The sequence below is a fragment of the Rattus norvegicus genome, chromosome 3 (genome assembly GCF_036323735.1).
Source record: "Rattus norvegicus strain BN/NHsdMcwi chromosome 3, GRCr8, whole genome shotgun sequence".
Lineage (NCBI taxonomy): Eukaryota > Metazoa > Chordata > Mammalia > Rodentia > Muridae > Rattus > Rattus norvegicus.
Genome location: NC_086021.1, coordinates 70,938,872 through 70,951,703, shown reverse-complemented (window position 1 = coordinate 70,951,703; position 12,832 = coordinate 70,938,872). Strand labels below are relative to the sequence as shown.

Genomic DNA, 12,832 nt, shown 5'->3' with positions numbered 1-12,832 from the left:
TAATAGTAACTTCTCATGCCTGAGTGACTTAAAATTAATGATCATTAAATTTGACGGTCTGGTTCAAAGTCAATGTCATTAGAGTTTGGTTATGGAAATCATGTAAAAGGCATTGTCAATTATCTTCCTGAGATTTAGTATGATACCTACTGGCTGTGTTTTAATAATATTAGTTATTTTATCCTATTTATGCAATGAGAACTTTCTCAAATAATCATTTTCTAGTTGAATATGGCAATCAAAATTTAATAAGATATTTTTAGTAGACATCAGCAAGATGACTTCAAATGTACAGGGTAAGAAAAACACACAAAAGAATACAAGAGCTATCTATCTGTTAATGAAGAGATTCTATGTTGTCTAAATATTTAATTGAAAAATATTGTAACCAGGCAGCTTGCTAATGAGAAACACATCCAGATGTGTATTATTAAATAACTTTTGGCAAACATGTAAAGAAATTTAATGAAGAAAGGATAATTCACAAATGACAGGATATTTGAATATTCTTTCATAAAGCATGAAATTTCAAATTTTGGAATTATATAGGAAAAAAAATCTCTCAACATAGACCCACTCCTAAGTGCAAACCAAAATTCAGAAAATAAATACACTTGAAAATATTTGCAATTTTGAGTTACTCAAAAAGCTTGTAGCGAGTGTACCGTAACCATAATTGTAAAAGAAGCAAAATGTACAGCTACACAAAGTTTAAGAAGTCTTACTCTAAATAATATGACTGGGGGTTGGGGATTTAGCTCAGTGGTAGAGCACTTGCCTAGCAAGCACAGGCCCTGGGTTCAATCCTCAGCTCCGGGGAAAAAAAAATAAGACCAAGAAACAAAAAAGCTACCAGCTGAGATGATGATTGCAAATCGCCTATCTCAGAACTCAACCACAGAAAACAATCTCTAGCCAGAGCCAAACAGAATGATTCGAACGCTTTACAGAGGGCACATGCAGACGGCGAGTAAACGTGAAAAGATGTTCGGAGTTGTTCTTTGTTAAGGATTGGCAAATAAAACTACAGTGTCAAACTGAGTGTAGAAAACAGAATAAATCAAATGACAGCAGCCCCAAGAAAGGGCAGAGCAATGGGGAGTTCACAGATTCCTACTGGGAATACGGAATGAAGTGACCTCCTACCTTCTCACACTTCTCACTTCAACCAAATTTCCCATCCAAGGACATTTTAGGTTCTGTAGTATTACTCGCTTTCTTGTGCTTGTCACCAAACATACTTGTCAAGGAGCAACTTAAAGGAGGGAGGGACCATTTCTGCTTATAGTTCAACAGGGTATATAGAGTGCATTATGCCAGGAAAGATGGCGTCAGGAGGGTGAAGCACATCATGTCTGTGGTCAGGAAACAGAACAGACAAGAATTGGACAAAAAATTCTAGACCTAGGGCTGGAGAGATGGCAAGACTCAACTGAAACCCAGTAGGAAAGAGCCTCTGGTTTATGATAGGGCTATCTGGGTTCTAATAGCTTAGGCCTTCTTAGCCTTTCTATTCTGTTGCCTAAATATCCTGAGGTCCCGACTGCAACTTGGGCTTTAACTGAATGTCTTTTTGCAGTAGCTTCTGAGGCTGTTTTGGCAGGCTGTCCTGTTCTTGCCCGCATTGTATCGCCATCACAACTTGCCAGAACCTTGACCTCCATGAGTACTCACCCTTACAACTTTCATACCTGGAAAACCAGTAATAAAAGCCAAAACTGCCAAGTTCTGTTGTGGCAAACAACTTAATAATGTGGCCTGGCTTCCTTGGACCATAGTCGCAGTGGCGTCTTCATGAAACACTTCCCTAAGCTGTTGTATTCAAGCAGAGAACCTGCTCAAAGGTATTGGTATCAGAGCCAAGTTCCTGCCTTTCAAATGCACATGCATTTTCAAAGGTCAAAGCTTTGATGGATTGGATCTTACATGAGGACAAGACTCAGGTGTTGTTCACATTGTCCCAATGCAGTGCCCTGTATGTATCTCTCTCTAATGGTGCCACTTCCTTAACAGTTACAGATGCTCAACAGTGCCTTCATCTTTAAACACCCTCAAGATGCTTCCCTTCCACACTGCACACCTTCATGTCTTTTTGTTCTCGCTTCTTCTTTCTCACTGTACTCCCAGGGAAGAGAAGTGACCAGCAACCATTACGTGATAGTGAGCCTAAACACTATGTGGTCCTGAAATTTCCTCTGCCAAAAAACAAAACAAAACAAAACAAAACAAAACAAACCTTGGTTCACTGCTTTTGAATGCAACCTCACACATGTCCTTGCTTAGAGCATAGGCAGCCAGATTGTTTGCCAGTGTGTCACAGAATGACCTCAAATCAAGTTCCCAACAGATCCTTTTCCCCTCTGCAGTCTCATGCAGTGGGTCCCCTCTGTCTGCATTTCTCTCAGTATCCTGATCTTTCAAACATACCCCAGAATATACCGGTAGGGTGTGCTTACAACACTCTAGGACTTTCCAAGCCATCCCCCAAACCAGTTGCTAATGTCTAAGAATATCTAGTCAGGTTTACCATGGCAGTGACTCCATTTCCCTGTATGAATTTTGTGTAAGAGCTACCTGCCTCTGTACCTAATATCTAAGAAGAAGCACGTTAAGGGATAAAGGACTTATTTGTGTTTACAGACTAAGAAAGGGTACAGTTCATCCCTGTAGGGAAAACATGGTTGCAGGAACTGGCCAGTGGGTCATCAGTCAGGAAGTAGCAAGCAGACAGGAAGTAGAGCCAGGCTGTGCAGCCTTAATGCCTAACCCTGGTAATCCACTTCCTCTAGCACAGCCCCACCTCCTAAAGGCACAGCCTTTCAAAACACTGCTGCCACATCAAATGTTGACACAAACAGCCCATGGATAAATTTCCTTTTCAAATCACACTAAGTCCACCTAAAGAAAACTTCCTAAACTTACATTTATAGCAACTTCAATTAGAGCTCCAAAAACTAAAGGATCCGAATATTCCTCAGTGGGCAGGAGTGTAGACAAACTGTGGCACGTTTCTAAAGTAAACTATGATAGCAAAGATAGGTGATACACACGGCACATAAGATAGCATTAATGAGTCTCCAAACATGTTAATGAAGGCAACAAAAGCTAAAGTCTTTGTTCCGTGACTGATAACCACGTTCTGGGAAAGGGAAGCTAACACTGCCTGGATTGAATCAGCTGCCTAGGATTAAGGTTGGAAGATGTTGTCAAGAGGCAGCTCAAAATGATTTTTTACGGTTTTAATTTTTGAACGATTCACCTGGATGTGTAGTGAAGACAGATGGGCTTATGCAATCATCACATCAGATAGAATGGGAACCAAGAGAAAAGTTCACTGGCTTTAAATTTTAAAACAAATGGCTGACTCCATTTCTCCTTTGCTTTCTTGTACTGCTGAAGTGTGTTGCTAGGCAAACGTTGTATGAATACCTGCAAGCTGTGTGGATTTGCTGAATGTTCAGTAACATTTTAAAATAAATGCCTGGTACTGTAAGCCTGCCTAACAACCCCGGTATGGGGATGAAGGAGACCCATATGGGGAACATATTTCTTATTGTTAACTAAATTAACATAGGAGCAAACTGCCCTCTGCTTATACTCACAGACAAAAATGACCCCCAGCCTTCATTAGAGAAACCCCTTCTTACAATGAGAAGTAGTGAATACATAGACTTATGGGTAACTCTAAGTGAGAGATATAGATGACACCCTAACCAAAACCTCTTATACTACCCCTCTAAGGTTCAGGAGATTTTACAGAAGAGGGAGCAGGTAGGATGTAGGAGCTGAAATCCAGTATGAAGGGCTATTCATCTTACTCTCTAGATTTGACACAACTACAAGGTCATTAACCCCTATCAACTGCATTACCTGCACCAGGCCAACACAAGACGAACTCTATCAACAATCAATCAAGGAAGGGAAGTGTACCAACTGATTTTGTGTCAACTCTAGGTAGAGGAAGCAGCCTCGGTTGAGGAAATGTGGCCATGAGATCCAGCAGCGAGGCATTTTTTTCAATTAATGATCTATGGTGAGGGCCCAGCCCATTGTGGGTGTTGCCATCCCTGGGCTGATGATACTGGGTTCTATACGAAAGCAGACTAAGTAAGCCAGGGGAAGCAAAGGAGTAAACTCTACCCCTGCCCCGTTTGCATTCCTGTCCTGACTTCCCTTAACATTGAACACCATTTCGGAAGCATAAACCAAATAAAATTTTCCTCCCCAACTTGCTTTTTGGTCATGGTGTTTGTGCACAGCTATAGAAACTCTAATTTCTTGATCAAACATTAATTCATAATGAACATTTGGATCATTAACAAATTTGAAAAAACCCTCTCCAGTGCCTTATAATTATCTTTTTGTTGCATTTTATGATTAGATATTTACAAACAGGAGAGAGAGAGAGAGAGAGAGAGAGAGAGAGAGAGAGAGAGAGAGAGAATGAGAATGAGATTGAGAGACTATTTGGGTTTCTGTTGTACTCCGTTGCTCAGGTGATACCTTGCAGGTCCGTACCTCCAGTGTAATTCTGTAGCTTTGCTGAAGAAAATCGGAGGCCTCTGTGAAGTAATAGTCTCAAGAATCGCTTGGCTCAGTCAAGCAGTATGTGAGAACAGAAAGGCCATGGGCTGAGGAACAATCTTCCAATAGCGTGGTCATTCAAATCAAGAGTGAAGGCTAAGGATTTTGATGGGTGGGACTCACTAATTTTTACCTGTAGCCATCTACTGGGGGTCAGGTTTGTGATTCAAAACTTTCTCAAAGGAAAGTTGTTGTTTTCCTGACAAACGGGAAGCTAGGAAACAGACCTTTTTCAAAAAGATCTGTAAGGGGGTACAAGAAGCAAATGAAGAGAAATAACAGCCTAGAGAATGAAAGAAAAGTGTAGTTAACACTATCAAATACCCCTGAGAGAACTAGGCAAGGTAAAGGCCGCAGGTCACGTGTGCCTTTAGAGGGAGCATGCTCTGTTAAAAGGGGTTAGATATCAGATGGCCTTCTGCTGAAGACTGGGTGACACTCAGAGATGAGAGGGAATGAATGGAGACCTCTGCTTCTGAGCTTCCGAGTATTAGAAAAGAGAGAGATTGAATCTCCCGGTGGTGAGTCGGGGAGTGATCAGTTTGTTTGTGTTGGGATAGAAGTCTACAGAGCCGTGTGGGCAGAAAGAGACAGAATCAGCAATGAAGACAAGGTTGAAGCTAAAGGACAAACGACAGATAATGGATGCCAAAAGGTCTCAGCCTGGGGAAAAGGGATAAAGTCAAACACAGGGCCTGCCTGAATAGCAAGAAAAACTGATCCTGCTTTGAGATTGGAGGAAAATAAGACTGTTTATAGAGAAGAAATTGCGAGGATTCACAAGTCATTTCTACACAATGACCTCAATTTTCTCGTTAAAATAGTAGGTGCCTTGAGAGTGAAGGGGGGAGATCTGTAACTTGAGTGGGGTGACAATCCTGGCAGTTTCTGGCTGCAGTCAGCAGAGAAGGATTACTGGATACTGCTCAGCGACTAAGTCAGATTAACAAGAAGAGTCTGCATGGTGGTGTGGTTGGCTCCTGCGGCACTTATGAGAGGGTATAAGGGTAGAGAAGAGTCGTGGTAGTGTGGCTTCAAGGTCATATGTCCTGTGTAAAAAGAACGAGCAGGAGAGAAGTGTGGAACAAGCAGCTGCTGTGTATATGCCAAGTCTGAACTTGCCTGGGGAAAAATATGGGAGGATCAAAGGCACCGGATATTCATGATGCCTATAAAAAATGGGGGGAAATAAAAGCATTACCAGATTTCTTCTTTATCTTAATTTTCCCACCCTTTTATATTCAGGTTTACTATTTTATAATGCACGTTATAAATACAAAATCAGCAAGAAGCCAATAAGGAGATATTTAAAAATTCAAGTTGTCAAACAGCAGTATTGTTCACTTAAACAGAAGTGAGCCATTTTAACTGAGGTGAGACTTGAGAAGTGAGAGCTTTTCTGTGTGATGTAGGTAAGTCTTTGAGGTCCTAGACGTTAAAGTTTGATTGGTGATTTTCAGATGTAGGCTATTTAAGTTCAGGGAGACAACGGGCGATGTTCAAAGACATTTTACAGAGGAGTACTAGTGTCCAGTGGTAGGGAAGTGAGGCTAAACATCCCATAATGCACAGAGTCCCATCAACAGTGTTAACAGTGGCAAGATTGAGAACCATAGATTAGACCAAATCTTTATTGGAGTCACAGAAAAATAAATCATTTGGAAAATCGAAGAGAACAGATATGAATCGAGAAGAGAAAGAGTGAAGAGCAGGATCACACCAGCTGACGCCAGATTGGGCTGTATGCATGCAGGGCTGGTTTGTGAGAGGAAGCACGAATCTTCAGGGAGTCAGATATATGCTACATGTTTGAAAATGATTCCTGGGATAGCAAGTTTGTAAAGCCTACCTTGGGAAAGATGAAATCAAAGGACTCGAAGAGAACCCATTTGCTTTGGCAAAGTCATCTATACCAAGGCAAATAGTTATAGTCTTCCCATTTTTAATAAGTGAATAGGTAAGTCTGTATTCAATTGCATTTTATTACAAACAATGAAATGTTATATACATACAGAATACGTTATCCTTTTAAAAATAATATTTTTCCGGCAAGATTGAGGAAGATACGTACGTGGTTCACATTAACAAATTCATCTCATTGGGTAATATTTTAGAAATTTGCCAGCAAGTGCTGGATCTTATTCCAGTTGTTCTATGTGAACAGGAGGAGCATGGCGTCTGTCTCTTGTGCAATCATGCAGTGTTAAGTCGTTGGGGCTTCCTAAAGATTCCCACCTGAACTTTACCCTGTATCCTCCTTTAATTTCGCTTGATGGCAGTCACACGGTCAAACACAACACAGAACTACATTACTTCTTACCTATGTTATTAGCATGTAATTTCTACCCTGTCGAGCATATTGGTGTGCGTTGTTCACTGTTCTTTCTCCACTTCCAAGCACAAGCACCACTGTTATATAAATCAATCGAACGACTTTTCTAAGGGCAGAACCGGGTGTGGAGTGTTTTCATGGACCTTTTTAGTTTTCCTTTTGTTCGTTTGTTGGGACAGGGTCTCTCTGTTGTTCTGACTGAGCTGAAAGTTGTATCTCAGACCACATTGGCCTCAAATTTACAGAGATCCACATGCATCCACCTCCTGGAGTGCTAGGATACAGGCTTCCAAGGCACAGGCACACCTGGCTCCCTTCCCCTTTGCAAAGTGTAACGTTTTCAGTTATTTGATTGCTTTAGTTTGAAAACAAATGAACAAAAAATTTTCCTTGAGGAGCTCCAGGTCCTGCCACTACCCACTCAGTTGGGATCTGCACAGGATCCCTTAGGAGCTCAGAGCATCCCACCCCGGGGAACCTTGTTAGCCCTTCTCAGTCACTGGGAAATGACCTGAGTCTCTGGTGAGGCTAATAAATTGATGCAGGTAAGGTAACAAAGGGAGTTAGTTGGTGGGGACACCTCTGGTACTTTCAGACGTGTATGAGTAACTATTTTCCACAACATTCGATTTCTAATAGCTGCCAAAAAGCCTTCTCTCTCTCACAATCTCCGAGTTCTTATATTTGCTCTGGCTGAAGAGATCTTGTAAAACAATTCCCTGAGTATAAGCTAAAGTAGAGCAAGGTTCTCATTGGTACAAAATCTTGGGTTCTTTGGGCTAATGCAAGACATGGTAATCTCCAATTTCCTTTGGATTTCAATACAGGCCCTCTCACAATCCGGCTTTTTGTCTAAATCATGTATTGAATTAATAATGAAATAAATTAGCTCTCAGTAACATTCATAGGATAACCATTGACAACAGAGATCATATCTTACTCATTTTCAGATAACTAAAGATTTGATTTATTTATATCTGGTAAATCCTAAGTAAATGAATCAACTTTTAGATGAACAAGAAAAATCGGACAGCATACAAGCCCACGCAAATCAAAAAACAAACAAACAAGCAAACAAACAAATGAACAACTCAATGGTACTTTCTACTTAAATTACCATCTATGACAATTGGCCTCACAGTCTCAATGCCCATCATTGTGAACATTAGCCCACACTGTAATTATAGCTTCCAAATGCAGTTTACATCAGGTTTTATTACAACAAACTATTTAACAATACCTTAGCTTGTTTTCTTTACCAGTATTATATGGTAGAAGTGACACCCAAGATACTCTGGAGCATTCAAAGGAATGGCCATTTAATAGATTTCAACTTTTTCTAACAAAAGTAAATCTTATACTTTTTAAAAATGCAGAGAATGAATTCACTGTATACATAATACGCACACACGTACACACAGGCCCATACACATGCACATATACACCCACACATGAATACATGCACTTATACACACATTCACTCTCACGAATGCATACACATGCACATATATGTACACACACATACATACACATGCACACATATATGCAGACATGTATAGGTTGATGTCTATATGCAAGTGAGGGCTGGCACAAGTAAGGTCAAGGCCATGAATGGACAGTAAAAAAATAAGGGGGGGACAAAGCTTTTGTAAGGAGGGAGAGAAGGGGAAGGAAAAGGAGACTCAGGATGGAGTCGGAGAAGGACGACCCAGATCCGGGTGGTCTTGAATGGCCCTGTGTAGTCATGTATATTTTTTAAGGGATGGATTTCTATAGGTAAATATATCTTATCTAGGTGGGAGGTTTAAATCCTTATCAATTGGTTGTGAGTTGATTGTGTGGATGTACTGGATTGAGAATTTAACATATAAATCTGATTGCTGGTTTGCAGTTTGTTAAGTCTTGATTTTTCCAGGTAGCTGGAACCAGAGAGTTCGTGGCTAGCGGAGAGTCACTGGGAGAGATACTAACCAGAGATAAATTATGGTGAGTCCCATATGGCTCCCCGGTGCTGGAACTAACTCTAGGGACCAGTGTGGCAAGGTGCCATGCTGGAATGGCTCCAGGACCCCCTGGATCAGAGAGTACTTGGGGACAGTGTGGAGCCCTGGGATAAAGATACCCCGCCCGCAGTGTCATGTGGCCCTACGGGTGCCAGAGCTAGCGTGGGATAAAATGATTAGATCTTTTTAAATATTTACCTCAACAGACATGCACTTACACACATGCACATACACCATCACACATGCACTCACATACACAAGTATCCATACACATTCACACACATGTACACACACACACGAACACACACACACACACACACACACTGCTTTGAGAATGTCATACCATGTATCTTGATCACATTTATCACCAACTCTCCTCAGCATGCCTCCCTCTACCTCCTCTGCCGTGCTCCTCCTTTCTTTTATTCAGAACAGCCTGTCCCACAGCAGATGCCTGTTTCTGTCGAGTGTAGGGTCTGTGAACTAGCTCTCACCACATAACTCTGGTTAGCCTGGCATGGGTGCGTAGAGCAGGCTGGACTTACAGAGACCCACCTGCCTCTGCCTCCCAACTGCTGGGATTGAATGCATACATCACTGTGCCTGCTGTCAATCTAATTCTATAACACAGAAGAGATAAAGTATATAGACATGCCTAGTATTCATTTTCCTGCAGTTGGTGCTATCTTCTAAACACAAGAGCAATTGTAGGTAGGAGTAGTCTCTAGTTAAAAAAAGAAATTAAATCACTCCTAATGGAATTAAATAGTAGGATTCTGGTATGTATAAACTCTCAAAGAGCCAAAAGATATGTTTAAGATATGTACTTTAGGAGCTTGAGAGGGAGGCTAGTGGTTAAAACACTGGCTGCTTTCCCAGAGGACCCAGGTTCAATACCCAAAAGCCACATGGCCGCTCATACCTGTCTACAATTCTAGGGTTTCTGACACCCTCACAAAGACATTATTCAGGCAAAGCACCAATGCTTATAAAATAAAACAATATGTATATACACTTTAAGTAAGAACATTTTTGCTTTTCCAGATACACGTTAGCCATCATAACCTGAGACAATGACATGGCTATATTCGATGTTGGAAGCATGAGAATAATAATGGGGGCACCTCACCGTGAGATCTCATGAAGTTCAGTATCCTCCGAAGAGTCTATGCTTCTGAGAATATCCTTTCAGGCTGCTGATATCCTTTTATTTTTTCCTAAAAAAAAAATAAGAGGAAACCATGTTTCAATGTTACATAAAATTCTACTTTCAAAGAGAAAAACTGACTACAAGATGCAAATGTATTTGTTACAGGCAGAGAAGCAATGGGAATCTTGAAGTATACACAGGGCATTGGGTATAGAAAAGGACAGCCTATTGCATACAATATAGTGGAGGAAGAATATTCTGGAAGGATATTTCTAATGACGACTTTGACTCATTTATTACTGTGTTATAAAAAAGATGGTAAGGGTGTATCTGTTTTGTTAACCCACTATAGATTAGATTATAAACCCTAACCACTAGGATATGCCTATAGATAAGGCAAACAAAATTATTGACAAAACGCAGCTTTTGATGGTTGAAAATTACAGTGGCTGATTTTTTTTTAATTTACTTAAAGAAAACTATTTAAATAGTCAATAGGAAATTGACTCACGTATGTGCCCAGATTCTAGGATAACTTGGGCTTCCCAGGAACAAACTAAGGTCATAGAGATAGTTCAGTACTACAGTGAGCAATTACTTAGCCCGGCAAAATCTCGAGTTCGATTCCTAGTACCACATAAACGTGAGTTCTTTAGAATAAAGACCTCCTAACCAAATCTTATTCCTTTTAAAATTACATTTTATTATACATGTTTAAGTGACCAGTGCAACGGGTTTAAGGAGGTGAGAAAATCCTTGCTATAAGGATTGCAAATTTAATCGAACTAAGGTGCATGTAATCATTTTCTCTAGATCATTAACAAAAATTTTATCCGCAAATGTTTAGACAAATATTATGCGATAAAGAATAAAAGCCAGCAGGGCACCGTGCTATACCTAGAATCCCATATCCAAGCGAGATGACTATTGGAATCTAGGGATGTGAGAGCAGCCTTGGCACACAGTGAGACTGTGTCTCAGAACCAGACCAATTTTAAAAATCCGTTCTCTAATCACGAAGTAGAAAAGCCTCGCATAGCTCTCCTTTCGCTGTCTCTCAGTAGGCACCAATAGCAATAGCTAGTGGAGAAATGCGACAAATGTCTTACTCAAATGAAGAAAATAAGCAATTTGCGCTGATCATTTGAACAAACCTGTAAGGTCAAACATCTGTAAGAAAATAGTCATCTCAGGAAGACTTTGCCTCCAGAGAGCTGTTCCTTTATTATTACTAAACATACACAGGCAAGAATAGAGCTTTGGAACAAACTTGATTATCTGTAATACAGTAGCACAGAAATATCAAAGTGAAGCCAGCAGAAGTTCTGGGTCCACTTTATTTCTGAGCAATCTTAGGTCCATTAGAACTAAAGTTATCTCAAAAAGACCTATTCAAGACTTATTTTTCAATATAATTTTAAATATCTCGAAATTCCATTGAGAATAGTAAATGCTCAAATGACAGCACATTAGAAACCAGGAAAAGATAACTTGAATAAGACTTTTTTTTTAAATGTGTGTTTAAATGTGTGTGTGCAGCAAAGAGGTATGTGAAGTGGGGTATGGGGGAGTGTGGTGTGTGTGTGTGTGTGTGTGTGTGTGTGTGTGTGTGTGTGTGTGTGTGTGTAGGAGCTTGTGGCAGTCACAGTCAATCTCAGACGTTGCTTCTTTTACATTCACGATGAACCATTTTTGTTTTTAAAATGTATGTGTGTGTTCACATGTGCATGAGGGTATGTGGGTGCCACAGCTTGCAAGTCCCACAGTGTGCTTGTGAAAATCAGCAGGCAACCTTGGGTATCAATATTTATCTTCCATCTTGTTTCAGACAGCGTCTCTTATTGATTGCTACAGCATACACCAGGCTAGCAGATCTGTGAGCTTTGGGGCCTCTCCTGCCTCACCTCCTGTATCTGAGCGGCAGCAGCAGCAGCCCTATCTAAACTCTGCTCTTTTTCTAACCCAAGTAGCTCAAGAGAAAACTGGGACTAGAGATAGCAAAGGTCTTACTGGCATAACTTTAAAACTGTGATCTCAGGCTTTAAATGTATGCCCAGTAGTACCCGTGTTAATACATGCTTGAATTGTGAGATATGAATATCTACCTATATATCTATATATCTCACTATAACTAAATTTCTGTATCTACACGCCCATGTGCGCATGCATGCACGCGCACATACACACACACACACACACACACACACACAAACACACACACACACACAATCCTTTTAAATTTTCCTCCCTGCCTCTTCCTCTTTTTCATCTGTTTATCACCTCTAGAAAGATGAAGATACCAGAATTCAGGTCACCCCATTTGCTATCACCATTCCCCTCGCTTCATGGGGGTCTCTATTTTTAACCTTCAATCCCCACATAATGGAGACATTTCTCCCTACTACCTAAGAACAATTTCTCCTCTGAAGCCTCTGATTCCACGGCCTCTCCCTGCTACGTCTTTAAGGCTTCCAGGACACCCTTTCCTTCCCATATGGTTTTATCCATTTTCCTCAATCATTAACACCAACAAATCAATGTGCTTTTCTCTTACTGGATCTTCCCATCTCACCATCACCAAAACTTCTCAAAGAAGGCCATTCTCCAGCTCTCAGCAGAGATTCTACACTGAAGTCATTCAAACCAGGCTTCATCTCTGCTGCACCATGAGGACGTCCTTGGCTCAGCAGTAAACGTGAACATTTCTGACCCACCAGAGACTTGTCCATTCTTAACACCATCAACGCTCAGTGGAGTTGGACT

At 40.7% G+C, this 12,832-nt stretch overlaps 1 protein-coding gene across 3 annotated transcripts in view; it reads right to left on the bottom strand.

The window, feature by feature from the left end:
• Nucleotides 1-12,832, bottom strand: part of Csrnp3 (cysteine and serine rich nuclear protein 3) — a 196,010-nt gene that overhangs the window by 150,893 nt on the left and 32,285 nt on the right. For all 3 annotated transcript variants that reach the window (XM_039104838.2, NM_001271225.1, XM_039104839.2), the window contains one exon: nt 10,049-10,136. In XM_039104838.2, the coding sequence (XP_038960766.1) occupies nt 10,049-10,061 (13 nt within the window). In that variant the 5' untranslated portion in view covers nt 10,062-10,136. The remainder of the gene's footprint in view (nt 1-10,048; nt 10,137-12,832) is intronic.